The sequence below is a fragment of the Herpailurus yagouaroundi genome, unplaced genomic scaffold (assembly GCF_014898765.1).
Source record: "Herpailurus yagouaroundi ecotype Mexico unplaced genomic scaffold, PumYag 193, whole genome shotgun sequence".
NCBI classification, from domain to species: domain Eukaryota; kingdom Metazoa; phylum Chordata; class Mammalia; order Carnivora; family Felidae; genus Herpailurus; species Herpailurus yagouaroundi.
The window spans coordinates 7646459-7671287 of record NW_024412424.1 but is presented as its reverse complement, the minus strand read 5'-3'; the positions used below and the strand labels follow the sequence as shown (position 1 = coordinate 7671287).

Sequence of the window (24829 nt, the reverse complement as noted above, 5' to 3'; positions counted from 1 at the left end):
GAGGTTTGGGACATCTAGAGAGCCACAGGAGACCATCGCCTCCAGCCCACATGGATCCCTCCCGTGGCTTCCTTCCTCAAGAAAGATACCTGCTCTCACAGAGGCCAAATAGACCCAGGAGTTCTGTCCCACTTTGCCTGTGACTTCCAGCTGCCGGAACCGTTCAGGATGGTCTGGAGGCAGGACTAGCAGGACTAAGCTGGCTCAGTCTAGTTTTACTTTCACTTTCATTTCCCCTGAAATGACGGAGGAGCCAGGAAGAAAGCTGTGACTGGTATCGTCCTTCAGTCCCGTAGACAAAGTGCCTGTGTGCACTAGCCGCAGTGGGGCACTGGCCTCTGCTAGCACAGCCTCCCACGCAGCGACCGCGTCTATAAGCGCTGCAGCCTGTTGTCCAGCCGCAGGATGGCTGTCCCGGAGACCTCCAAGTTGCTGGATAAGGAGCGATACTCACGGCAGCTGTGAGGCCCGAGGCGGGGAAGGGAATGGGGTGGCTTTCTGACTTCTGGTCGCTGATCGCCTACCTTCTTTTTCCCCATCCGCAGGTATGTGCTGGACTTGCCGGCCATGCAGAAGATTCAGGGAGCGAAGGTCCTGCTGTCAGGCCTTCAGGGCCTGGGGGCTGAGGTGGCCAAAAACCTGGTCCTGATGGGTGTGGGCAGCCTCACTCTGCATGACCCCCACCCTACCTGTTGGTCTGACCTGGCTGCCCAGGTGAGGGTCAGCTGGGGTGGTGGGGTGGGTGGCTATGCTTCCCAGACCAAGGACCGGAGAGAAATCTCCCGTGCTCAAGCCAGACTACTGTGTCCCTCTCTAGTTTTTCCTCTCAGAGCAGGACTTGGAAAGAAGCAGGGCTGAGGCATCTCAAGAACTTGTGGCTAAGCTTAACAGAGCTGTCCAGGTATGCATCCACACAGGTGACATCACCGAGGAGCTGCTGCTGGACTTCCAGGTACCCTCCCTGCCCCCCTCTCTGTGTGAGCCCAGTCCCTTCCTCTAGCCCTGAGCTGAGCAGCGGTTCTGGCCCTGCTGATCACGGGGTCCATCCAGGTAGTGGTGCTGACCACCTCGAAGCTGGAGGAGCAGCTGAAGTTGGGCACTTTATGCCACAAGCTCGGAGTCTGCTTTCTGGTGGCCGATACCCGGGGCCTTGTGGGGTGAGCAAGGCTCCCTGCCTGGCCTACCACATCACAGGCAGCAACTGGTCCCAGTGCTATTCCTAGCTCCAGGCTTGCTCCAGTGCCCCTCCACCCAGCCCCAGGCCTGTCCCAGCATCCCCTTCTGGTTCTGGTCCCCAGTCCCACCCCTCTGCTTCTTCCACCCCAGCCTCCAGACCCACTCAGTAAGTCCCTCAAACTCTAGCTTCCAAGCCTCTCCCAGTATCCCTTCCTAGTGCTGGCTCTCTGAGCTTGCCCTAGTCTCCCACGCTTCACCACAAGCATGGCGATTAACCACTGAGCCGTCTCAGTGACCCCTGCCACCACACCACAGGCAGTTGTTCTGTGACTTTGGTGAGGACTTCACTGTGCAGGATCCTACAGAGGCAGAACCCCTGACAGCTGCTATCCAGCACATCTCCCAGGTGGGTGTTGAAGTGTGGGTGCTCACCTGCTGACCAAGGAGGGCACCCCTGAACCAAGCCTCCTCTTCTCCAGGGCTCCCCTGGAATTCTTACTCTGAAAAAAGAGGCCCACAACTTCTGCGATGGGGATTTGGTGACTTTCTCGGGCATTAAGGGCATGGTGGAGCTCAATGGCTGTGATCCCCGGCCTATCCACGTGCACGGTAAGCCAACCCTCTCCACTTCCAGGCCCAGCACCCAAGCCCCAACTGGGGGCACACACAGCCTGGCTCTGGTCCTTGGGGGTAGGTTCTCTTCCACCTTCCTCAGCATGGAGCAAGGTCAAGGACACAGATGCAAGACAGGATAGAGTATAAAGAACTACTCCGGTTCAGAGATCATACTGACGAGGCTGGATCTCCCCTAGGGGACAGAACCTTGGAGATTGGGGACACAGCAAATTTCTCCTGTTACTTGAGTGGTGGGACTGTCACTGAGGTCAAGAGGCCCAAGACTGTGAGCCATGTGAGTGCAAGTGCATCTGAAGTAGGGGAGCTTCAAGGGGCCCACAGTCTTCTGAACCTGACCCTGAGCTAAGTACCTGCTACAGAAGCCCCTGGATGTAGCTCTGCTCCAGCCCCGTGTGGTGGCCCAGAGTTCCCAGGAAGCTCGCCGCGCCCGCTGCCTACATCAGGCCTTCCGTGCCCTGCACCAGTTCCAGCACCTCAATGGCCGCCTGCCCCGGCCCTGGGATCCTGTGAGTGGCCCCTCTGCTCTTCCTTGAGCCTCTGTCTTATTGGGGTCTCACCTGCCAGGAGGCAACAATGATTATCTCACAGACCCAAGTTATAATCCCAGAGGCATTTTCCCACTTACATATAGGAAATGATAACACTGTCTCTAGGCCAGAGAGAGGGTCCCTGAAAGTACCAGGCACAAAGGCTGGGGACCCCGCCACCTCCTAACCACTCAGTTCTAAGGTGAAATCTCTACCCGTGTTGATGAAGCCCTCAAGGGCATTGTCTAGGCATTCTCTGGTGGGGCTGCACAGTCTGGCAACTGGTTTGGGCCTTCACACTGAGGCTCTGCTTCCACTTCTCTGGAAATGGGGGGTGGCTGCATGAAGGGTTTGAGCAGGGAATGGAGCTCAGGCCAGGGCTGCCGTGCCCACAGAGTTCTACCCCACAGGTTGATGCAGAGATGGTGGTGGGCCTGGCCCAGTCCCTGGAACCACTGAAGGGGACAGAAGGCGAGCCGCTGGAAGAGCCTCTGGATGAGGCTCTCGTGCAGACAGTCGCCCTGAGTAGTGCTGGTGGCTTGAGCCCCATGGCAGCCATGTTGGGTGCGGTGGCCGCCCAGGAAGTGCTGAAAGTGAGCACAGGCACAGGCAGGGTGGGACTGGGAAGGGTGTGGAGGTAAGTGTGGGTGCCAGAGAGTGCCCAGTACCAGACAGTGGCCTTGGAGGCTTCGCCAATCTGGTGAAGCCCAGCCAGGATCCTAGGGGCTCTGGAGCTGGCAGGAGTCCCTACACTAAAATGCTGGCCTCTAGGCAATCTCCGGGAAGTTCATGCCCCTGGACCAGTGGCTTTACTTTGATGCCCTCGATTGCCTTCCAGAAGACGGGGAGCCCCATCCCAAACCAGAGGACTGTGCTCCGGTAAGAACCTGGGGTAGGGGTGCAAGCTTTCTCCAAATTCAGAACTAGGGAAGGAACAGGAAGAACGATCCAGAGATCCTGACCTGGAAAAGTTAGCGTAAGACGGAGACACAGCACAGGCCAGTGGCCATCACTGACCCCTGTCTGTGTCTTCTAGAGACATTGTCGCTATGATGGGCAAATTGCAGTGTTTGGGGCTGGTTTTCAGGAGAAGCTGAGCCGCCAGCACTACCTCCTGGTGAGCTTTGTGGTCCAGTTGGGAGATGTCTGTGGGAGGGCCAGGCCAGGCCCTCTGGCTAAGGCTGCTCCTGCTGGCAGGTGGGTGCTGGAGCTATCGGTTGTGAGTTGCTCAAAGGTTTTGCCCTAGTGGGCCTCGGGGCTGGCGCCAGCGGGGGAGTGACTGTTGCCGACATGGACCACATAGAGCGCTCCAATCTCAGCCGTCAGTTCCTCTTCAGGACCCAGGACATTGGTGTGAGTGCAGGCCCCTACCCACACCTCGCATCCTGGACGGTCCTCCCACAGTGCCCCCCAACACCCCCAGCATCTTCCTGCTCTCTTTTCAGAGGCCTAAGGCAGAGGTAGCTGCAGAGGCTGCTCGCCACCTGAACTCAGACTTGCAGGTGACCCCACTCATCTACCCACTGGATCCCACCACAGAGCACATCTATGGGAACAACTTCTTCTCCCGTGTGGACGGTGTGGCTGCTGCCCTGGACAGTTTCCAGGCCCGTAAGCACTCGCCCTTGAAACTCAGCCCCTTGGTCAAGGCAGTGCCAGCCCCACTCCTGACCCTCTGCCCCTCTTGCTAGGGCGCTATGTGGCTGCTCGCTGCACCCACTATCTGAAGCCACTGCTGGAGGCGGGGACACATGGTACCTTGGGACATGCTTCAGTGTTCATGCCGTGTGTGACTGAGACCTACAGAGCCCCTGCCTCAGCTATAGCTTCTGAGAATGCTACCTACCCTGTCTGCACCCTGCGGCACTTCCCCAGCACAGTCGAGCACACCGTGCAGGTAGGACGCACCCCAGAAAGGCCTAGCCCACCCAGCTCAGTCCTCAGCTGTAGACTGATTCCCCGTGTGACACCTCATGGTTCCTCTCTCCCCCACAGTGGGCCCGGGATGAGTTTGAGGGGCTCTTCCGTCTGTCTGCTGAGACCATCAACCGCCACCAACAGTAAGGCCACCAAGAGGGGTGGACGGGAGGGGCGCCTGGGTGGCTCAGTCGGTTAAGCATCCGACTCTTGGTTTTGCTCAGGTCATGATCTCATGGATCTTGAGTTGGGGCCCCTTGTTGGGCTCTGTGCTGACAGCATAGAACCCACTTGGTATCCTCTCTCTCCCTCTCTCTCTCTCTCTGCCCCTCCCGTGTACTCTCTCTCTCTCAAAATAAATAACTTAAAAAAATAAAAAAAATAAAAAAAGAGGGGTGGACGGGAGCCCTCTAGCACCAGAGGGCTACCCCTAGCACCAGAATCTTCAGGGCTTTAGCCTCGAAACCCTTCCTCTGTCCGCAGGGCACCCACTTCTCTGGCAGAACCAGATGGGCTAAAGATGCTGACCCTGCTGCAGGAGGTGCTGGGTGTCCTAAGAGAGCGTCCACAGACCTGGCAAGACTGTGTGGTGTGGGCTCTTGGCCACTGGCAACTATGCTTCCATGATGGCATCATGCAGCTCCTGAATCGTTTCCCACATGATAAAGTGGGTAGCTAGGGATTGGGAGGCTGAGGGCTCAGGGGAACCAGACCGAGCCCAGCAGCCTCCATTTCCTTAGGTGCTTGAGGATGGAAGTCTTTTCTGGTCAGGTTCCAAACAATGTCCACAGCCCTTGCAGTTTGATGCCAGCCAAGTAAGTGGGGTCCCTTAGGAACCCCAAGATGGGGATGTGACCCCTCAGAGCAGAAGTGGGCCCCTGTTCTTCAGAGATAAGCAGATGCTGAGGGAGATTGCTGTGTTTGTGCGCATGTGGGTGTTCACGTGTGACACAGAGGCAGACACTCAAACAGATCCACAAATGGGTGGTGACCCCTACCCCATGTACCTGTACATGCTCGCTCTACCCATGCGTCTTCCCATGCTCTTGCTCTGACTGCAGGACACACACCTCCTCTATGTGCTGGCGGCCGCTAACTTGTATGCCCAGATGCATGGACTGCCTGGCTCACGGGACCAGACTGCACTCAGGGAACTACTGAAGTTGCTGCCACTGCCCGTCCCCCAGAACCTGGTCCCCATCTTTCCTAACGACCTGGAGCTAGCTCGGGCTTCTGCTGAGTTTGGTGAGGCTCCTGACCTCTGGCCCCCTATGCTGCCATCCAAAGGCATAGCCCTGTCCTCAGCTTATGCTGCAGAAGGAAGATGGGGCCTGGGGACCCTGCAGCCAAATCACTATCTCTCAGGCCCTCTGATTTTGCTTCTCTCAAGGCTTGGGCTCATCCTCTAGCCCCTCAGTAGGCACTCTCCCTGCTACCCATACCCCTGCACCTCTGTTCCCATGGCAGATTCTCAGCAACCCCCCCCCCCCCCACAAACCTAGTTATGTTCCCCAGGTGAGGACGGAGACAATTGGTACATGCATGCAGGCACACACACACACAAGTAGGGCTGGGGCTGCTTGAGAGGAGACTGCACTATCATTCAGGGGGTCTCCCTGAAAGTGGCAAGTTTAGTCTTAGGAGAGACCAAGAATAGGCACCAGGCTCCAGGGAGAACACAGAAGGTAGGGGCTAAGAACTTCTAACCCCTTCCTCTGACAGGCCCTGAGCAATTGAAGAAACTGCACAAAGTCCTGGAAGTCTGGAGTGGGAGCCCTCCCCTCGAGCCCCTGAAGTTTGAGAAGGTGGGAGTCCAAGTAGGGGTGAAGGGACAAGTTGGGGAAGATTGTTGGGGAAGTTCAAGAGCTAGGAAAGTAGCTTTGAAGTCCCTTGGCCTGAATCCTCCTCCCAGCAGGACCCCAAAAGCAGATCACCTTCCCTGAGCCTCAGCTTCCTTACCTGATAAGTGGGGAGATGTAAGCATCCATCCCACAGAATTATGGGAAGACCTGTACAGTGACACGTGGTCAGCCACGGCTAGGGACTCTGGGGCAGTGTTAACATGACTGTGACTTGGGCCTCACAGGACAACGATAGCAACTTCCATGTGGACTTTGTGGCAGCGGCAGCAAGCCTGCGAGCTCAGAACTATGGGATCCCCCCTGCCAACCACGCCCAGGTAACCCTGCCCTTTGGGGCCTAGAGGTGGAGGTCAAACCCTAGCCCTACACCTTGGGCCCAGACCAAATCTCTTGTCCTTGGCAGAGCAAGCGAATTGTGGGCCAGATTATTCCAGCCATTGTCACCACTACAGCAGCTGTGGCTGGCTTGGTGGGCCTGGAGCTGTATAAGGTGGTGAATGGGCCACGGCCCCTCAGTGCTTTTCGCCACAGCCACCTGCATCTGGCTGAAAACCGCTTTAGCCGCTGGGTGCCTTGCGCCCCAGCCATCCAGAAGGTGAGCCCTTGACACCCCCCCGCCCCACTCACACACACACATACACACACACACACACACACACACACACACGAGGCCTGGGTTCTCCTTGCACCTACCAAAACAGGCTCTACTCTGGCTTTGGGTTTGTACCAGAACCCAGACTCTGGGGGAGTCCTTAAGACTCCCTCCAGCCCCCTTCCTGCTGTGAAGCCAGACTGGGACCTGTCAGACACAGGAAGCAGCCGTCAGGTCAGCCACCCCCACCCCCATCCCTCCACAGCCCGGGTCTGGGGGAGCTGCAGCTTTAACTCATTAGTGGAGCCAGATATCCCTCACAGCCTCCACCAGCCCTAAGGGGGAGGTGGTAGGGAGGGAGGACTAGAGCCCTAGCCCCAAACAGAGCCTAACTTCAGCCTGCATGACATGGGGATCCTGGCCCACACTCTCCAAGCTGAGTTAAAGGCCACTGAGCTCACCAGTTGCGGGGGGGGGGCCGGGGGGTATGGAGGGTTGTGTGCGTCTAAGTGCACAGGGGTCTGGGCATCCCTGGCCCTGAGGTTTGTGGCCATGGAGGGAGGATGCTGGCACATCTGTGTGCCAGATGGGAGTACAGGACTCTTCTTCAATGTGGGCTTGCATGGATGTGCATGTGAGTACACATGCAGGCATTCCCAGGCTTGTGTCCATGTGTGTTCCTTCGAGTGCAGGGCTGTGGATGCCCCTGGCTGTGTGCCCAGGCTAGGCAGTAGTTAGTTGGCATTTTCTTGGGGCACATGAGAGGGGGTGGAGAGAATACCCTCACCAAGGGAGAGGGGAGAGGTCATGGGCCAGCACTGGGCTTTTGCTGGGGTCCCTCAGGGCACAGTACACAGAGCCCCTTTGTGAAGGGCTTCTAGCACATAAGCTGCCTTTGTCTGCGGTAGAGGGGGAGGGAGCAAGGGAGGATCCCCCCCCAACTCACCTCTGGCCTCATCTCAGCTTGACCCCACTGTGCTTTCTGGAGGCGGGGGTCTGTCCTGGCTGCCTTGCCACCCTCAGCTCCAGTCACCAGAATCCCAAGATTTTTGAAATGGGGAAGGAAAGGGGACAGGAAGAGGAGGCCCTTGCAGACTGTGTCCCTGCTGGGGTCTCAGCCAGTGGGGCCCTAGTGGTCATTGTGCCCCTTGATACTCTGTGCCCACATAGCCCAAGGCCCTGGCAATACAGGATGAGGGGGCAGGATGTATCCCCCAGCTTCCAGCCTTGCATTTGAGGATCAAGCTGCTTTATCGGAGACTGCAGCGGCCCTGCTCCTGTTTCCTCAGGAAGCAACGCCCCCCCCTACACACACACACACATACAACCAGCCTGTGTGATGGATTGCCTGTTTCCCTGTGCTGGGGCCCCGTAGCCCCATTTCCTGTGCTGGCCCCAGCATAGGCGGGGAGGGTACTGAGACTCTGGGCCCAGATCCCACCTTCCAACCCCCCCGCCCCGGGGCTTCTGCTTCCTGCCTCTAGTCCAGCTCCTCCCCTAGGAAAGGGGCCATCAGCTGCTGGTAATGGGTAGGGGGAGGGTGTGTGTGAGAAGCTTCTCATTCCTCCCCCCGCCACCCCCAGTGCCATCACCTGACATGGACCTGGACCTGTTGGGACCGCCTGAAGGTGCCTGCTGGGCAGCCAGAAAGGACCCTGAAGTCGTTGCTGGCCCATCTCCAGGTGAGCCCCATTCCTCCTCCTCACCTTCAGTCTTGGCCCAGCCTGGTCTAGCTGGCACTTGACCTGACTTTCTCTAGGAACGGTATGGGCTGAGGGTGAAGATGCTGCTGCACGGCAAGGCCCTACTCTACTCAGCAGGATGGTCACCTGAAAAGCAGGCCCAGCACCTGGCCCTTAGGTGAGCCCGCACCTGGCTTTAGCCAGGACTTGTTCTGTCCCTGGAGGTTGGAGGTGGGAGACATGATGAAGTCCTTCCTCCTCCCAACCCCATTTGGGTCTCTCACACCCTCCTGAAGCTTTCTTTTGCCAAATGGAGCCAGCAAATGGGCTGGGGGTGGGGTGAGGGCTGAAAGCCTGAGGAGGGGCCTCCAAGCTGCCTGCTTGGCCGGCCCCATTAGCTCCTCCACACCCCCCATTAGCTCCTCCACACCCTGTTAAGCCCCCCTTTCACGGCCCACTCCCAGGGGACTCACAGCTTCCTGCCTCCTGCCCGCCCTGCCTGTTGCTCCTAAAATAGTTTCAGATGTTTCCTGTCTTAAGCTGCTCCTGCCCCTGGCTTGGGCTCCTTATGGCCCATCAGCACCCCCTGGTCCATGTCAGGTCACTCTGCCTACCACTGCTCACCTACCCAATCTCTCCCAACCTCTTTCCCCCCACCCCACACTACCAGGGTGACCAAACTGGTGCAGCAGGTGACAAGCCGGATGCTTGAGCCTGGGCAGCGGATGCTGGTGCTGGAGCTCAGCTGTGAGGGTGAGGAGGAAGACACTACCTTCCCACCCTTGCACTACGAGCTGTGACAAGGCAGCAGCCCTATCACCTGGCTCTATCGAGCCCTGCATCCTGAGCCCACAGTAGGCACTCAATAAATGCTTGTTGAAGGAGGGTGTAAGTGGAGAGGATGGATGGCAAAACATGGGGCAGTAATGCACAGGGTGGGTGATGTGGGCATGACAGGGGCCCCTGCAGGGAAGGAAAAGGCTCTTTAGCTTCACCTGCCTGGGCTGCACCTCAAAGGGCTGGGGCCACCTCCTAGAGCCTCAGGGGTATGGAACCAGGATAGACCAGAGAAAGGCCTTTATTGTCCCAGGCTGGAGGGCAGGGTCAGAGGTAGCTGACATCATTGCAGATGATGGGTTGACGGCTTCGGCAGCTCATGAGGGCTGCAAATCGTGAGACATCTGCAGGCAGTTCAGGTTCCGGGCGAGGTGGGCATGACAGTCGCTTTCCTGCCATAGCAGCCCTGCGTGCCCTGGCCAGCTGGCGCCGCAGCTGCTCAGAGAGCCCAAGCAGGAACTGAGGGGGCCGAGCACGGGCACGGGGACCACCACTATCATCCCCCTCACCTGCTGCCTCTGGTAGCTCCATCCAGTTGTGCACCAAGTCAGCAAAGCAGTTGTCGCCCAGCACTAGGGGCTGGCGACTGCGACCTCTGTTCAGCAGGGCTGCAGTCCAGTCTTCAGCTTCCAAGCCCCGCCAGTGCTCCAGGCAAGCGTCTGGTGTAGACTTGGGCCGTGGTCGACGGGCAGGTGGTGCACCGGCCACAGGGGCCCTGCTAGGCAGGGGAATGCCACTGGCCGAGAGGCGCTGTCTATGGGGGGGCCATGCTGGGGGTTTTGGGTGCTGGAGTACAGGCAGCTCATCCTCTCTCCATGTGCTGCCTGACACCTCAGAGAAGCCAGAGTCCCAGTCCAGGACATGCTCCCTTGGGCTCCCCAAGGCAATACCCTTGTCTCCTGTCACCATACCTTCTTCCTCTTCCACACAGCCGACTGAGTCCTCTTCCAAGGCATCTGAGGCCCTGAGTCCATGGCTAAGCCAAACACCTGGGCCAGGTTTGGGGGATGGTGGAAGGGGGCCAGACATGGGGGGTGAGCCAGTGTCCCGGCCACACAGCTGTGGAAGAAGAGAGGGCCCAAGTTGGAAGGGTAGTGCTTGTCACCCCTGCCTACCTAGCCAAACTAGTCCCAAAGCAGAAGGCCCAGGAGGACTGGATAGGCCTGCAGGCCTGGGCAGCAAGGCTTCTAGTGGGCACAGGGCCGGCATGGGGGCGCTGGCACACGTAGCTCGTGTGACTCGCGTCAGCCGACCTGGTGGCAGTTCGGCAGGCTGCAGCACGCAGAGCTGGGCAAGTCGGTACCCGCCACCAGGGAGGGAGGCAGGGTTGTGGGCCCGCCTGCATCGGGAAGTAAGTCCTGTTCAGGGCTGGGGGTGGGGGAGCATCCCCTGTTTCCTGAGGGATTCAGCTCCCCAAAGCTCACAGCGTCTTTCAGAGAAAGAGCACTTGCCAGGTGGGGGGTAGAAGAAGTACAGGTTAGCCTGGGGTAGAAGGCATCCATAGCAGCTCTAGCACCTCTTTAGTCCCTCGCAGCCCCCTGCTCAGCCCCAAAATAAATTTCTCCCCGCCACCTCCCTCCGCCGCCCCAGCAGCTTGGCCAGCTGGGCGGCTGTTACTTGATGCCCAGGGCAGCCCCCAACAGTCCGAAACCCGATGCGGGCCATCTGGGCCATCTGCGCCTCCCCGCCCCCATCCCGCCTTGGATGGGCACTCGGGACGGCCCCCTACCCGTGTGTCGTTCGGGCCGGACGGCAGCTGGGCACCCCACACGCGTCCTCACAAGCCACACCCGCTCCCAAGTCTCACCAGTTCCCAGCGGAGCTGGCTCAGGAAGCTGTCAAGCCGAGCGCTATGCATGCCCGTGCTGGAGCCCCCGCCAGGCCTGCCAGTTCCTCTTCGAACTCCAGCGGGACCGGCGCGGAACGGGCCCAGCGGGCCGGCCAGCGGCACCCTGGCCCTCTGACTGGCGCCGCGGCTCCTCGCTCTCCGTAGCTCCCGCCGCCGCCACCGCCCCAACATCTGGCAGCCGCGCCCCGCCCCTGGTGCTGCAGCCAATGGGGCCGGGGAGGGACTGAAGTGGTCCCGCCCCTCGGGCACTGACGGGTAGATGTGCCTGACGCCCACTCCCCACTCCCCGTGAGCTCTGGGGGCGAGGGGCTGGGTTGTGTCTCGATGCCGGGCGGGTCTGGCCTGGGACTTCCCCGACCACCCTGGGCGGTTCAGCTCACTCCAGGTTCGCTGCTTCACCTAGGACAAGTCACTTCCCCGCAGTAGCCTCAGCTTCCCCGTTTTTCCCGGGATAGAACTGCAGTCCCTCTCGCAGGGGGCCTCAAGAGCTCGCAGATCCGGTGGCTACGCCCACGTGAGGGCAGAGCGCCCCCAGCCGTTGATCTAGCAGTGTTGTGGCCCATTTCGGGCGCGACCTACTGTATTCGGTCCTGAAACCGGCCTCGACAGACCCTGGAAGTGATGGGAGGGTCCGGCCCCAATGAGGACTCCAGGAGCTCTGGACCTTGCGGCAGCACAGAGAAGGGGCTTCAGCCAAAGCCCAGCCCGCACCCTCTCGGTCCTGCATCTGGGCCAAGCAAGGCGGGGCCGCCCTCTAGTGGGGAGGGCTCGGTTAGCCGCGATTCCTGCCGCAACATCCGCATTCCCTCTGCCCGCACCACTAGCCACCACTACGGAGAGTGAGAGCAGGAGGGTTAGGGCGGCGCTCTCTGCCCAGAATGGTCCGAGTCCGTTCCTGGAGACCACTCCAGGATCCAAGGCTAGGTTCGAGGATACAGTCTAACTTGAGACAAGACTAATCAGTAGACAGAAAAATACCGGAAATGGGGGGCAGACGGGCTTGTTTGGGAGAGGGGACTCAGAGGAGGCAGCATTCTGTATGTGATCTGAGTGAGCCATCATGGGAGATAAAGAAGAGGGGTATTCTAGGGGAACCTGGGTGGCTCAGTCGGCTGAGGGTCTGACTCTTGACTTTGATTCAGGTCATGATCTCACGGTTTGGCCATGGGGCTCTGCGCTGACAGCGTACTACTGCCTGCTTGGGATTCTGTCTCCCTCTCTCTTTGCCCCTCCCCCAATTGCTCTCTATATCTCTATTAAAATAAATAAAAATACACTTAAAAAAAAGAGGGGTATTCTAGGCAGATGGATCAGCCAGTTAAAGGCCGGGACAAGAGAGGATTTCGACAGGGCTTAAGACAAAGAAGGACCAAGTGTCTAGACGTGGTAGTTGGGGGAATGAGGAGATCAGCAAAACCAGTCTCCTAGCGGCCTTAGAAAGAAATATAGGGATTTGTTTGTGGTGCAATGGGGGAGCACTGGGACTTTTGAGCAGGGAATGGCCTGGGCTGGCTCCTGTTTAAATAATCCCATCTGCTTTAGGAGAACCACTCTGTAATCAGAGTGGAGGCTCCTGCCCTCATCCATCAAGAGAAGGGAGGGCCTGGGTCTGCGTGGGGCTGGGGCACAGAAGGGGGTGAATTTGGGGTATGTTCTGGAGTTAATATCAAGTTTTGCTGATGTATGAATATGAGTAGGGAAAGAGGAGCATCTAGCATGACTCCTAGATTTCTGGCCTGAACAACTGGTTGGATGGAATTGCTGTGAATTGATCCAGGAAAGACTGGAGAAGAACGGGTTTGGGGAGGAAAACCAAATGATTATTTGTGGACATGTGACCCTTGAGATGCCTGTTAGACATCCTATATGAGATGCCGGGTCAGCCACTGGGTGACTCTGGAATTTGGGAGAGAAATCAGCACTGAAGCCTTAGATCTGGGAGGCAAAGTGAGTGGATGGTATTTAAGGCCATTGACTTGGAGATGGGAGAAGTGAGTATAGACAGAGGAGGGCAGCAGTCAGGACTGAGTCCTGGAACACTCCTCTGGGTGGTAGTAGGAAAGCAGAACCAGCAAAGGAGCTAAGCAGGAGCAGCTGGGGAGGTGGGAGGAAACAGAGTGTGGGCACTTTAGGAGCCAAGGGAGCAAGTGTCAAGTGCTACCAAGGAGATAAGATTGGAGAATGAATTGCTGAAGCTGGTAGTATGCAGGTCTCTGAGGACTCCAACAGGGCAGTTTCATGAAGGGAGAGACGAACTTGATGATAGTGGGCAGAAGCAAGTGAGAGATGAAGAATTGGAAAGAGCAAGTGTAAACAACTTTCTAAAAATTGACATATAAATTTGGGGCATCTGGGTGGCTCAGTCTGTTAAATGTCTGACTCTTGATTTTGGCCTAGGTCATGATCTCACAGGTTTATGAGTTTGAGCCCCACATCAGGCTCTGGGCTGACAGTGCGGAGCCTGCTTGGGATGTTCTCTCTCTTCTCTTTCTGCCCCTCTTTCTCTCTCTCAGAATAAATGAACTTTAAGAAATAAAAAAATTTAAAAATTGACATATAGCATAAATATAACAATTGGACAACTCTCGAAGGCACAGCTCAATAAATTAAAAAAAATTTTTTTACGTTTATTTATTTTCGAGAGACAGAAAGAGGCAGAGCATAAGTGGGGAGGCAGAGAGAGAATGAGACATAGAATCTGAAGCAGGCTCCAGGCTCTGAGCTGTCAGCAGAGAGCCCGACGTGGGGCTCAAATTCACAAACCGTGAGATCATGACCTGAGCTGGAGTCAGATGCTTAACTGACTGAGTCACCCAGGCACCCCTCAATAAATGTTTTTTAAAGTTTATTTATTTATTTTGAGAGACACAGAGACAGCACAAGTGGAGGGAGGGGCAGAGAGAGAGAGAGAGAGAGAGAGAGAGAGAGAATCCCAAGCAGGCTCCATGCTGGCAACACAGAGCCTGATGCACGGCTCAAACCCACAAAGCCATGAGATCATGACCTGAGCCTAACCAAAAGTTGGACACTTAACCGGCTAAGCCACCCAGGCGCCCCCAGCTCAATAAATGTTAAAGTCTGTAGACACTTATGCATCTGTCACCTAGATCAAGGTAGAAACTGTCCCCAGCTCCTCCAAGAGGCCACTTTGTGCCCCCTCCAGTTGATATCCCCCCCCCACATAACCACTAATTTGATTTATATCACCAAGGATTCTTTTTGCTTCTTGAACGTAGACAACTTTTAAGAAATTTTGTTGATGGCTGGGCTCAGATTTTGTAGACAGATAATGTTTTAATGGTGAGGGGAAGTGGGCAACTGGGATTTGGACTCTGTGGGGTAGCAAATCCTGAGCCCAGTTTTCCTGGGTGCTGTGCTTGTGCTGTCTCCAAGGACTGCATGACTGAGACTTACTTCCCTGAACCTCAGTTTCCCTACCTGAAGTTTGATCCTTTCCCCCTAACATTTCCTTTGGGTTGTAGTAAGAACGGGGGGATTCATCAGAAGCAGTGAAACCTGGGGTTGTCCAGACCTCTTAATGCCTGTCTGGAGTCTAGAGCTCAAGTCACCAGGGATGGGCGGAGCTAGAATCTGGGAGGCTCAGGAGTGCAGCCTGCCCAGCTGTGTTTAAGCGACTCACCTGACAACGGGGTGAGCCTGACAAACACGGCTGGTCTTCTGGAGTCTCCTCTGCTGTCTGTGTCTTGAGGCCACTATGGCACTGCTCAGGATCCTGGCGCTTCTGCTTGCTCTGACTGTCTCTGGTGAGGAGCTGGTGGGTGGGGGAACTCCAGTTCTCACGCCCCCCCCCCCCCCCCATTCCACACTGGAGTGGAATTGTGACCCTTCTTGGATAAGCTACGATGGAGTGCAGGGGCTGGGGGAGAGCAAGGGAAAAGGGCAAAGATCTAACTCCCTGACCCTCATTTCTTATCATGGCTGCTTCCTCAACCAAGTGCTCACGTCTGTGAAATGAGCTGTGCCATTGTTGGATATGGGGGACAAGGAAGAGTTTTGGCTGCTTGGCCCCTAGATGTGACCAGGCCCTGAGGGAGAAGGTCAGCACTATGCTTGTGTGTGGGGGGGACCTCCAGTCTGAATTGTCTCTTCCTCACAGAACTCCACTGCCTGCCCTGGTTCATAAATGTCTCTGAGAGCCAGGGACCCGGCACGATCCTTCAGTCCTTCTCCTTCAACTGCACTTCTCACATGCCCACCCTGCAGTTGGTCCATGTGCAGCCACCCACCACCTTCTTCAACCCACCCAGCCTGACCAGGTGGCAGGGGATCTATGTGGGCATGGTAGGGTCATGGGCACAGATGGGAGCCATGGGGGAACACGGGCAGTCCCTAAATTCACAAAGCCACAGGCAGTATAGGGGGGTGGAGAGCCTACAGTCCCACATGCACTGTCTACCTGGCACAGGTGACCTTAAGCAGCTCGGCCCGGCTGGATGCTCTATCGGTGAATCACTATAAGCTGCAGCTGCGGTTCACATGCGGCAACCATGTGATGGAGGGACCACTCTCTGTGGATGTGCGGCGGGACCCTGGTCATAGTGCATGTGCTGGCCGATTTGCCAGCCCAGGTGAGGCCAGGGGCAGCAGGCAGGGGGTGGGCAGGCATGGCCTGAACAGAACCTCCCTGACCTCTCCTCTGGCTAGCTGGAGAAATCATTCAGGTTCTGGAAACAGTCACACCTGGGGCCAGACTGTACACTCTGCTGCTGCCAGGCCTGGAAGTCCAGCGTGCCCAGGTGAGCCCAGCACATAGGTAGTGGGGGACAGAACGAGGGAGGCACATGGGGAGACCAAACTGGGCCCCTTCTTGTCCCAGCCCCTCTCTAGCCACCCCCCCCCCCCCCACCGCCCAGCAGAGGAACACTTTAGTGTCAGCTAAGCCTCTGCGTGATGTATGTTCTTGGAGAGAGCTGCTGTTGGCTGCCCATCCCCAAAGACCATGGCTGTTCCTATAAGGACATCTCAGGGGCTTGTGTTCTTTCATGTTCTCTGTGTGTACTGAATTCTCCCTGAAAATTGTGTTACTTTTGTAATCCCCAAAATAAATGCAGTTTAAAAAGCAAAATAATTGGTTTAAAACCAGAGAAGATTGAGGATCGGGGCCAGGGGTGGAGGTTGGGGACCCACCCTGTATCGGGGTATGGGAGGGTTTGGTGTGGACAGGTACTTGCTAGGTTGCTGGGGGATTTTGGCAGGGATGCTGTGGGGCACTGGGGGCTGAGGGTGGGGCTTCTAGCATCTCTGTCCTGTCAGATAAATATCATCAGTGCCCAGGACCCTCCATACTTTCCTGGACCTTTCTCCATCAATGGTCAAGGTTGGCTGCTGGTGCCATCCCAGGGCCTCAAAGGCCAGGCTGAAAAGGTGAGCATGACTTGGGACCTGGGGATACCCATGGATGGGGCGCACAATGGACAGAGCCACCACTTCCTGGAGGTTGGTTTGTTCTTGGCCTCCTAGATTTTGCTGCCTCGTGTTCAGACATAGCCACCTGTACATGCTGCCACATGATGGCTATTCTCCCACATTTGCCTGGTTCTGTGATGGGTTCTGGAATTCCAGAAAGAAAAGGGAGCCCCTCATGCCTCTAATAGAATTGAGAATGTTCAAAGCATTCACACAGGAAGAGAAAGTTCTGGGTAAAGTGGCTAGTACAGTCTGGAGAAGGCTAGAGAAATTCCTTCGTTGTTATTTTTTTATTTATTTATTTTTTATTTTTATTTTAAAAAAATTTTTTTCAACGTTTTTTATTTATTTTTGGGACAGAGAGAGACAGAGCATGAACGGGGGAGGGGCAGAGAGAGAGGGAGACACAGAATCGGAAACAGGCTCCAGGCTCCGAGCCATCAGCCCAGAGCCTGACGTGGGGCTCGAACTCACGGACCGCGAGATCGTGACCTGGCTGAAGTCGGACGCTTAACCGACTGTACCACCCAGGCGCCCCTGTTATTATTTTTTTAAACATTAAAAGTTTTGTCGGGGTGCCTGGGTGGCTCAGTCGGTTGAGCGTCCGACTTCAGCTCAGGTCATGAGCTTGTGAGTTCGGGCCCCGCGTCGGGCTCTGTGCTGACAGCTCGGAGCCTGGAGCCTGCTTCGGATTCTGTGTGTGTGTCTCTCTCTGCCCCTAACCCACTCGCATTCTGTCTCTCTCTCAAAAATAAATAAACATTAAAAAAATTAAACATCAAAAGTTTTGTTTTTGTTTTTTGCTTTTGAAGTTTATTTATTTATTTTGAGAAAGAGTGTGAGCAGGGGCGGGGCAGAGGGAGAGGGAGCGAGAAAGAATCCCAAGAAGGCTCTGCACTGTCAGAGCAGAGCCAGATGCGGGGCTTGAACTCACGAACCAACCCGTGAGATCATGACCTGAGCTGAAATCAAGAGTCAGATGCCTAACCAACTGATCCACCCAGGAGTCTTGAGAAATTCTTTCTTTAAAATTTCCATGCCTTTTTTTTTTTTAAGTTTATTTATTTGTTTTGAGAGAAAAAGTGCAAGTGGGAAAGGAGAAGAGAGAGAGGGAGAGAGAGAATGCCAAGCAGGCTCTGCACTGTCAGCACAGAGCCCTATGCAGGGCTCAAACTCATGAGTTGTGAGATCATAACCTGAGCCCAAATCAAGAGTCCAATGCTTAATCTACTGAGCCACCCAGGTGCCCTGAGAAGTTCCTTCTTTAAAATTCCATGTTTTAGTGACTGGCTCTTAGTAACTCTAAATGATGTTTCATTGTGTATAACTCAGATATCACACTTCTTTGAGCTGTTTGCATCCTAAAGGAAATATTTATGGCCCCAAGAATGGGACTTAAAGGAGTGCCTGTAAGCATAGAGATCATGGAGTGGGAGTGGGAGCTCCTTGTGGAGTGCCCCAGGTGGGGGGGGGGGGCGGTTGCTATTTGAAGGGACGCCTGGGCATATACATACAGGTATACACACACTGTAGTTCCCTTACTGTTCTGTGTGCACTGCAGGTCTTCCAGCTTCAGATTTTGGTGACTTTTGGACAAAATCGAAGCTGCCTTGGGATGCTCAAGGTGAAAGTTTTGCCTGTTCCCTCCAGCCTGATCTCTTTCCTGTAAGGCTCCCCTACCCTGAGTACAGTGAAGGAGACATGGCCTAGCCCCAGGGAATTGGGAGTGAGGTTAAGGGGTGGGCTTGCTGGGGTGTCCCCAGCTAGCTCGGGTATGAGGGAAGCCCCAGGGGAGGGGCACGCCGGCAGGGCCAGGGGTGGCGGGAGAGGGCATAGCTAGTTTCCCCCTTTTGGTCCAGGAAGCAAGCCTCGAATATCACCATCCTGGAGGACCTGCCCCCCGGGGGTAAGGTGGTTCAGGTCCGGGCCCGGGGCTTCGACGTGCGCTACGAAATCCTCTCCCCGGTGCCCTGCCCCCTCTTCTCCATCGGACGTGGTGAGGGGCATAGTGGGGAGCGGTGCGGGATGCCTCCCAGGCTGGTCCACAGTGATCCGCACTACCTCCTCGCCCTGCTGAGAAACGGGGCTGAAACCCAGGCAGACACGGGCGCGGTGCCGTTTGGGGGCCGGGCTAGAATTAGAGGCGAGCCTTGGAGGAGGCAGCTGGGGTGGCCAGACTCAGCCCCCTCCCGCTGAGGGTGGATTAGGTGTGAGGGTGCGGACCAAACCGACCTGGGGGCGGGTCTAAACTCAGCATTCCCCGCCCCTACCCCGCCCAGCCGACGGTGTGATTCGCACCACCGCGCCTCTGGAGTTAGCGCAGGCCCCGGGCGCGGCGGTCACTAGCCTGCGAGTGAAGGCCTACGAACGGCTCAGGCCGTGGGCCAGCGTGGAGCTCGAGCTCACGGTGAACGTGCGCTCGGTCAACCGCTGGCCTCCGCGCTGCCTCCCAGCGATGCTGGTGTGAGTATACAGGAACCTTACGTAAGCTATAGGGGTGAGAACCATGGTTCTCCTGGTCCAGACTGACTTTTGCCCTGCCGCCGGCATTCTGCTCCCAGGACTCAAATCCCCGAGACGACGCCGGTGGGCACCGTGCTGAACACCTTCACTTGTGCTGATCCAGACTCTCCCGGCTCCATCCTCGACTACCAGCTGCAGTTCCACAGCCCTCCTGGCTCAGCTAGCCTCTGCCTTCGAGACAGGGTCCTGGAGGTGCCCAGCCCCTGCCTCCTGACCCACATGCAGGGTGCTGGGGACTGTAAGGTGGAGGGGTCGGGGGGCAAAGGTCTGTGGGAGCTGAGACCATTGCCATGAGGGAGATGGTGGTGGAGCCAATCTGCACCCACAGAGCTGGAAAGCAGAGGCTCAGGGTTGACCACGTGTGGTTGCCCTGACCTGAGGTCGCCCAGTGTGGCTCTAGACTTTTCCAGGCCTTGACTCAGCCTCACTCTGTGGCCCCTCTGGCCAGGTGAATGCCACACTGGACTGTGATGCTCGTGGGGCCTGCTTTCAGCATGCAGCCTCCATCCTGGTGCTCGATGGTGGTCAGCCCCTGATGACCAGTGAGTAACCATACCCAGGCCTGGACATCCAGGACAAGGCTGTTCTGTACCTCTCTCCCCATCCTTAAGATAGGGTCACCTCTCCTCCCACAGAAATCAATAGGGCACAGTTGTCTCCCTAAGGTGGGACATATGTCTCCTCTCCTAGACACCTCCCCACCCAGGGAGGAATGGCTATTGTTCGTCCTCCTTCCAGACCCTCTCCCTCCTTAAACCCCCAGGGCAGGGCCATGTCTCCCCCCTTAGACCCTAGAGAATGGCTGGGCACCCCATGCCAGCTCCTTGACTGTCAAATGGCCTCCAGCTGAGGTGCCAGTACTGGTGATGGTGACTCCTGTGAACGAGTTCTCCCCAGCCTGTGTCCCACACAAGTTCCGGATCCGGGAAGATGCAGGGCCCCACACTCTACTGGGCTCTGTGGTGGGCATGGACAAGGATTACCCACACAACAACATTGAGTACTACATCTCTGGCGGGCCTACCATCTTTTCTGTGGACCGTCTCAGTGGTACTCCCACCCCAGGGCTGGGATGGAGGGTTGGAACCAGAGTTGACTCTGCAGGCTGAGGCTGTGGGCATCTCTTTTAGGGGAGGTTCATCTCCTGGGATCTTTGGACTATGAGCTGCAGACATTATACAGGCTCAATGTCCTGCTGATTGACCATGGCCAAGACCAGGACCCCACTCACCACCGCTCTGGTTCCTGTACAATTACCATTGAGGTTGAGGTAATTGAGCCCCAAGGCCTTGGGAAAAATTGGAAAGTGTTCACATCTTCTTCTAGCATTCTTTTCTACCCTGTGCCTAAGTTTCCTCCGTTAGTTGGTTGAAAAGGGATGGTGCCTCATTATGGAAACCTTTGGAGCCTGTTGCCTGATACCTAGGCTCTGGAGGAGACTGAGGGGCTGGCCTGAGGATTTGGGGTGACCTGGCTATATTCCTGCAGGATGTGAACGACCATGCCCCGGAATGTCAGCCTCCATTTCAGGAACTCACCATCTACGCTCTCCTGGGCCATAGTGTGGAGGTGACCAAGGTGTCATGTTGGGTTCCTCAGGAGCCACAGCGTCTGGCCTTCTCCTACAGCATTGTGGGAGGTGAGGATCATGGGGGCCACCAGGCTGTTGGGGAAGGAGCAGGCCAAGGCCAACAACGGTCCCCTTGTTCTGCTTTCAGGGAATAGTCAGAGCCGATTCAGCCTGCAAGGAGCCACCCTGGTGTACAACAACATCTTGTTGGGGCCTCTCTGGCCAGAGCAGTTCTATACTTATGAGCTGTTGATCCGTGTGGCTGATGCAGGTCCCTCCATCCCCCACCTCAGTACCACAGCCACCGTCAGTGTGCATCTAATTCCCTGGAGCGCCAGCACAGTGGCCACCCGCACCCACAGATCCACAGTGAGGGGGGGTCCTTGGGACCTTGGGGGGTAGGACGAAAGGATCTTGAAGGGCAAGGAGATCCAGTTTCCCCAAGTGGAACTATGGGGGAAGGCATTCCAGAGGGAACCGTTGAACATAAGGAGCCTGGCAATACAGAAGAGCAACTCTGGGGTGTGGGGTAGCCCAACCCTTGGAGTGATTTGAAGGCTGGATGATCATTTTGCCAGGGCTGTGGCCCCCATTTCAGGTGCCTTCAGTGATGACACCCCTGCTTGTGACCGACACAGAGGCTTTCTGGCAGCCGGAGCCCTGGTTTGTGGTGGTGCTGACAGTGACCAGCGCCCTCTTTGTCTTGGCTCTGGGCTGGCTCCTCCTCAGGCTCTTCCAGGGGTAGGGTTCTTATTCCTGGGCTCTTGCCCCAGCCCATTAATGGACCTCATCTGTGATAGGTGCTTTCACCAAGATTTGGTGACAATGCCCAAGTTGATGAGCAGGCAAACTGCTATTAATGGGGGCTGCTCTCCCTCCAGAGGTCATCAGGTTAGAGGCAGAGAGGCACTAGGGGGAAATTGTCTCCATTGTTGGCACAGCTTGGTCTTGGAATGGAGTGGGTGTGGATGAGACCCAGTGCTCGACACTCAGAGTCTATCATGCACTGGGCATTTGCCCCTATTCCTGACCCCTATCCTCCACTTGACACTTGTTCTGCCCCTAAGGGTGGGTTTTTTATGGGCCAGGACTGACCCAGGGGAAGGTGGGGTAACAGTGTAGGCATTGCATATGGACATTGGCTATCTCCAGTATACAGGGGCAGATGGATGGTGCTGGTTCCTGGAGTCAGCAGGTCTGCAGCCCTCACTGCTTGGTCCCTCCTCCTGTCATTTTAGGTTGGTCCAGATGCATCAGACACCAAGCAAACCAGCCCAGGCTTTGCTACTAAACGGGTCAGTTTCCTTTGCATACCTCTATGCCTGAGAGTCCATCTCTTAAATTCAGCCTGGGGCCAAGAGCCTTATCCTGTATTCGTGCTTTTACTTTGCCCCAGCATCCAGGGAACTGAGGAGTCCATTCAGGGGTTCATGGAGGCACCGAGAATGGAGATGTCCCAGGCACCCAGCAGTGTCGACATGAGCTTGGTGTGTCAACATACCATCCTGTATAGTGGGCACTGGGCTGCTCTAGAGGACTCCCCTCCCAAGCCTGCCTCCTTCCTTGTGGCTGGCTACCTCTGTGGTAGAGCCCATGCCAGCACCATCAGAATGGAGGAGGGAGGTGGGATCCTGACCCCTATGGGAGCAGACCTCCACCTTCTCCCGGGGGCAGGGCTCAACTCATTACCCCCTCTCATTCTTCCCATCAGCAGCACTTTGATGGCAGAGCACAGGACTCCCGTGAGTCCCCCTTTTCCCAAACTACTCTTCACCTGGGTCCACTTTCTCTCCTTACCCCATCTCAGCGTCTCCTCCTACCACCAGGCATCCACTATCTACTCTTTCCCTGAATGGGGTCTGTTCTCACCCCAATGTTTCTCAAACATCTGTTGGGCCAGAAGGTGACTCAGACCTGGTCTGGTTCCTGCCCATGGCAGAAGCGGTGGTGAGGGGAAAGGCCCCCAGATATTACATTGTCATCAGTGATTTATGGCAGATTAATCTGGCACTGGGCTTAGGGAAGCTGGTGTTCAGTTTGGGGAAATCAAGGATGCTTCCTGTGCATTTGAGCTAGACCTCACAGGATTGCTGAGAAAGGAGGGAAGGGACAAGTTGGATCAAGCAGAAGGAGGGTCTCACCAAGGGTTCTGGAATGTCTTCCCCTACCTTTAAGGGAAGGAGGCTGTTCTGCTGAGTCCAGCAGTGCCCTCTCTCCCTCCTGACCATTTGAACTCAGGCACAGGCAGAGATTACCTGTTCAACACGCTCACAGGAGCCCGGCGCTGGCTCTGAAGCCAAGAAGCTGCTTCACTGTTTGTGGAATTTTTTCTTCCCATGATCATGCTGCTGAGTTTTTAAGTTGATTCAATAATAAACAAAATTACAAAAGAAGAGTCCCAGCCTTGAAAACCATCTGTGGCTCTGGGATCTGAGCTTCCTTGTTCTCACTTGGAGAGTGCCTTGCCTTCTGGGAAGGCTCTAGGGAGTAGTAAGTTTAGTTTAGTTTAGTTTTGTTTTTTTAATTTTTTAAATGTTTATTTATTTTGGAGAGAGAGACAGAGTGTGAGTGGGGGAGGAGCAGAGAGAGAGGGAGACACAGAATCTGAAGCAGGCTCCAGGCTCTGAGCTGTCAGCACAGAGCACAGAGCCTGATGCAGGGCTCGAACTCACAAACGGTGAGATCATGACCTGAGCTGAAGTCGGACGCTTACCTACTGAGCCACCCAGGCACCCCAAGATTAGTTTTCTTTTAAGAAGGCATTGTATGATGCTCTGACTGATCATGATTAATGCAGAGGTAAGAGGCTGTTATCCTTGTGACAGAGGCCTCCAATCAGCCTGTTCCTTCAAAGACCACCTGCTCTAGCAGATGGGGAGGGCCCAGGAACTTCCTTTTCCCACTGAAAGGAATACATTGTTGCTGTTTGAAGGCCCCCCGCCAACCTCTAGGGCTCTGCCAACTGTGTGTGGTTTTCTTGGGAAGGATCTGAACTTTTGCACTGAGGTGAGGGTTGGTGCAGACTTGAGACCCTTGTGGCATGGATGGCTATGAGGGATTGATGGTAGCCCCCTTCAGACAGGATATTCCTATTTCTTCCTGATCTCTTTCTTCTGGTGTCTTGGCCCTTATCCCTCCCTATGCTGAGCTGAGCTGTTGCACTTAGCCAGGTGGCCTGCAATAACGTGCAGGAGGGCAGGTTCTGTTGGATGCAGTGCTAGCTCATTCCCCTTGCCCAGCCTCAAATCAGGTTTCAGGTTATTGCCAGCTCTCCAAGAGGACCTGCTGTCTGGGTAGAGGCTACCTTTCCTGAGGTATCCTTAAGTTCTTTCAATCTTCTCCCCCGTGTCAAGTCTGTGGACCTGAACCCTCTCAGGGCAATGGAGGACCTCCTTTCCTGAGCCAGTTATGGTGTCCCAGTCAGGGAAAAAGTCAAGTGTCTTCTGTGGGAAAAGTATGCTTCATGGTGTTCCCCCAAAAGTGAGGGTGTTAGAGCTTGCCCAGGACAACCTGAGAGCAGGCTGTTGCTGGAAGTGTTACAGGTAGACTTTTCTGAGCACTTACCCTGCTCTAAGTGCTCATTTGTTATCTTTGTTTTACAGATGGGGCAACTAAGCCTCAAAAGTCACATAACTAGCTAGTTCTGGCACTTGATGTGGGTCCAGGCTGTGTGATTTCATTTGAGTTCCTAACCCTGAAACCAAGCCCAGGGTTAGGTGCTCTGAATGGGGGGCCAGGGATAACCATTTTCCTGGGACTCCTAGCCTCTGAGATAGATCATGACAGTCCAGGGCAAAAGCTGTGTCACAGGTACTCAAAGACAAGATGCTCTAGGGGAGGAAAAGACGAGTTTCTGCTGTGTGCCAGGGCTTGTGTTGGGCACCGAACTCAAGGCAAAAGGACAAACGTGGGCAACGGGCCAGGGACTGCTTGGAGGAGCACACAGGGCTGCACCTCGCCATTGATGAGGGGCAAAGGTGGAAAAACCACTGGGAATAGGGAATTATACTCTGATGCCAGTAGGAGGAGGTATGAGATCCGGTGCCTCCATTTCCAGAAGGGGCGTGACCTTGGCCAGGCCTCCCCCTCTGCGCCTCAGTTTCCTCACCAGTGAACCTGGACAACAACCCCTCCCTTCCAGGATGGGTGACAAAAAAAAAAAAAAAACATATAGCACACAGCAGGCACTCCCTAAGTGTGTGCGCGTGTATGAGAAGACGCCGTGGGCTCC

At 55.9% G+C, this 24829-nt stretch overlaps 3 protein-coding genes across 19 annotated transcripts; 2 read left to right on the top strand and 1 right to left on the bottom strand.

The window, feature by feature from the left end:
- Positions 1–245: 245 nt before the first annotated feature.
- On the top strand, positions 246–9279 carry UBA7 (ubiquitin like modifier activating enzyme 7). 5 transcript variants are annotated; one of them, XM_040445387.1, is made up of 24 exons: positions 246–461; positions 546–714; positions 818–952; positions 1051–1157; positions 1492–1582; positions 1656–1785; positions 1989–2086; positions 2172–2318; positions 2750–2932; positions 3111–3218; positions 3376–3456; positions 3537–3692; positions 3785–3950; positions 4031–4236; positions 4335–4399; positions 4740–4923; positions 4997–5071; positions 5318–5501; positions 5979–6061; positions 6343–6435; positions 6522–6713; positions 8294–8392; positions 8470–8570; positions 9063–9279. In XM_040445387.1, the coding sequence occupies exons 1-24, from the start codon at positions 406–408 to the stop codon at positions 9190–9192; spliced, it is 3039 nt and encodes a 1012-aa protein (XP_040301321.1). In that variant the 5' UTR covers positions 246–405; the 3' UTR covers positions 9193–9279. The 5 variants fall into 5 exon arrangements, 3 of the variants coding, with proteins under 3 accessions (XP_040301321.1, XP_040301324.1, XP_040301323.1); XM_040445390.1 differs by lacking the exon at positions 2750–2932; XR_005781536.1 differs by lacking the exons at positions 8470–8570; positions 9063–9279 and having other exon boundaries at positions 6499–6713.
- Positions 9280–9452: 173 nt separating this feature from the next.
- INKA1 (inka box actin regulator 1) lies at positions 9453–11829 on the bottom strand. 3 transcript variants are annotated; one of them, XM_040445406.1, is made up of 2 exons: positions 11658–11829; positions 9453–10288 (listed from the first exon to the last, which is right to left on the bottom strand). In XM_040445406.1, the coding sequence occupies exon 2, from the start codon at positions 10256–10258 to the stop codon at positions 9497–9499; it is 762 nt and encodes a 253-aa protein (XP_040301340.1). In that variant the 5' UTR covers positions 10259–10288; positions 11658–11829; the 3' UTR covers positions 9453–9496. The 3 variants fall into 3 exon arrangements, with proteins under 3 accessions (XP_040301340.1, XP_040301337.1, XP_040301338.1); XM_040445403.1 differs by lacking the exon at positions 11658–11829 and adding an exon at positions 11037–11523; XM_040445404.1 differs by lacking the exon at positions 11658–11829 and adding an exon at positions 10959–11072.
- Positions 11830–14057: 2228 nt separating this feature from the next.
- CDHR4 (cadherin related family member 4) lies at positions 14058–22993 on the top strand. Of its 11 annotated transcripts, none has more exons than XM_040445395.1 (19): positions 14058–14842; positions 15196–15380; positions 15505–15667; positions 15744–15835; positions 16353–16463; positions 18067–18170; positions 18365–18501; positions 18785–18968; positions 19067–19220; positions 19477–19570; positions 19875–20078; positions 20159–20298; positions 20517–20667; positions 20747–20967; positions 21197–21339; positions 21837–21893; positions 21995–22085; positions 22313–22340; positions 22837–22993. In XM_040445395.1, exons 1-19 carry the CDS (start codon positions 14794–14796, stop codon positions 22890–22892), a joined length of 2364 nt encoding a protein of 787 aa, XP_040301329.1. In that variant the 5' UTR covers positions 14058–14793; the 3' UTR covers positions 22893–22993. The 11 variants fall into 11 exon arrangements, 7 of the variants coding, with proteins under 7 accessions (XP_040301329.1, XP_040301328.1, XP_040301327.1 ...); XM_040445394.1 differs by having other exon boundaries at positions 22310–22340; XR_005781540.1 differs by lacking the exon at positions 21197–21339 and having other exon boundaries at positions 22837–22906.
- Positions 22994–24829: the final 1836 nt, after the last annotated feature.

Excerpts from the sequence above, each read along its gene's own strand:
- CDHR4 (XM_040445391.1), top strand. The coding sequence starts at position 14,794 with ATGGCACTGCTCAGGATCCTGGCGCTTCTGCTTGCTCTGACTGTCTCT. Across the intron at positions 15,668-15,743 it reads TGGCCGATTTGCCAGCCCAG|CTGGAGAAATCATTCAGGTT; the intron begins GTGAGGCCAGGG and ends TCCTCTGGCTAG. Across the intron at positions 20,668-20,746 it reads CTCCTACAGCATTGTGGGAG|GGAATAGTCAGAGCCGATTC; the intron begins GTGAGGATCATG and ends TTCTGCTTTCAG.
- INKA1 (XM_040445403.1), bottom strand. The coding sequence starts at position 11,249 with ATGTTGGGGCGGTGGCGGCGGCGGGAGCTACGGAGAGCGAGGAGCCGC. Across the intron at positions 10,289-11,036 it reads GCCAGCTCCGCTGGGAACTG|CTGTGTGGCCGGGACACTGG; the intron begins GTGAGACTTGGG and ends CTTCTTCCACAG.
- UBA7 (XM_040445387.1), top strand. The coding sequence starts at position 406 with ATGGCTGTCCCGGAGACCTCCAAGTTGCTGGATAAGGAGCGATACTCA. Across the intron at positions 2,319-2,749 it reads TGCCCCGGCCCTGGGATCCT|GTTGATGCAGAGATGGTGGT; the intron begins GTGAGTGGCCCC and ends TCTACCCCACAG. Across the intron at positions 4,924-4,996 it reads ATCGTTTCCCACATGATAAA|GTGCTTGAGGATGGAAGTCT; the intron begins GTGGGTAGCTAG and ends CCATTTCCTTAG.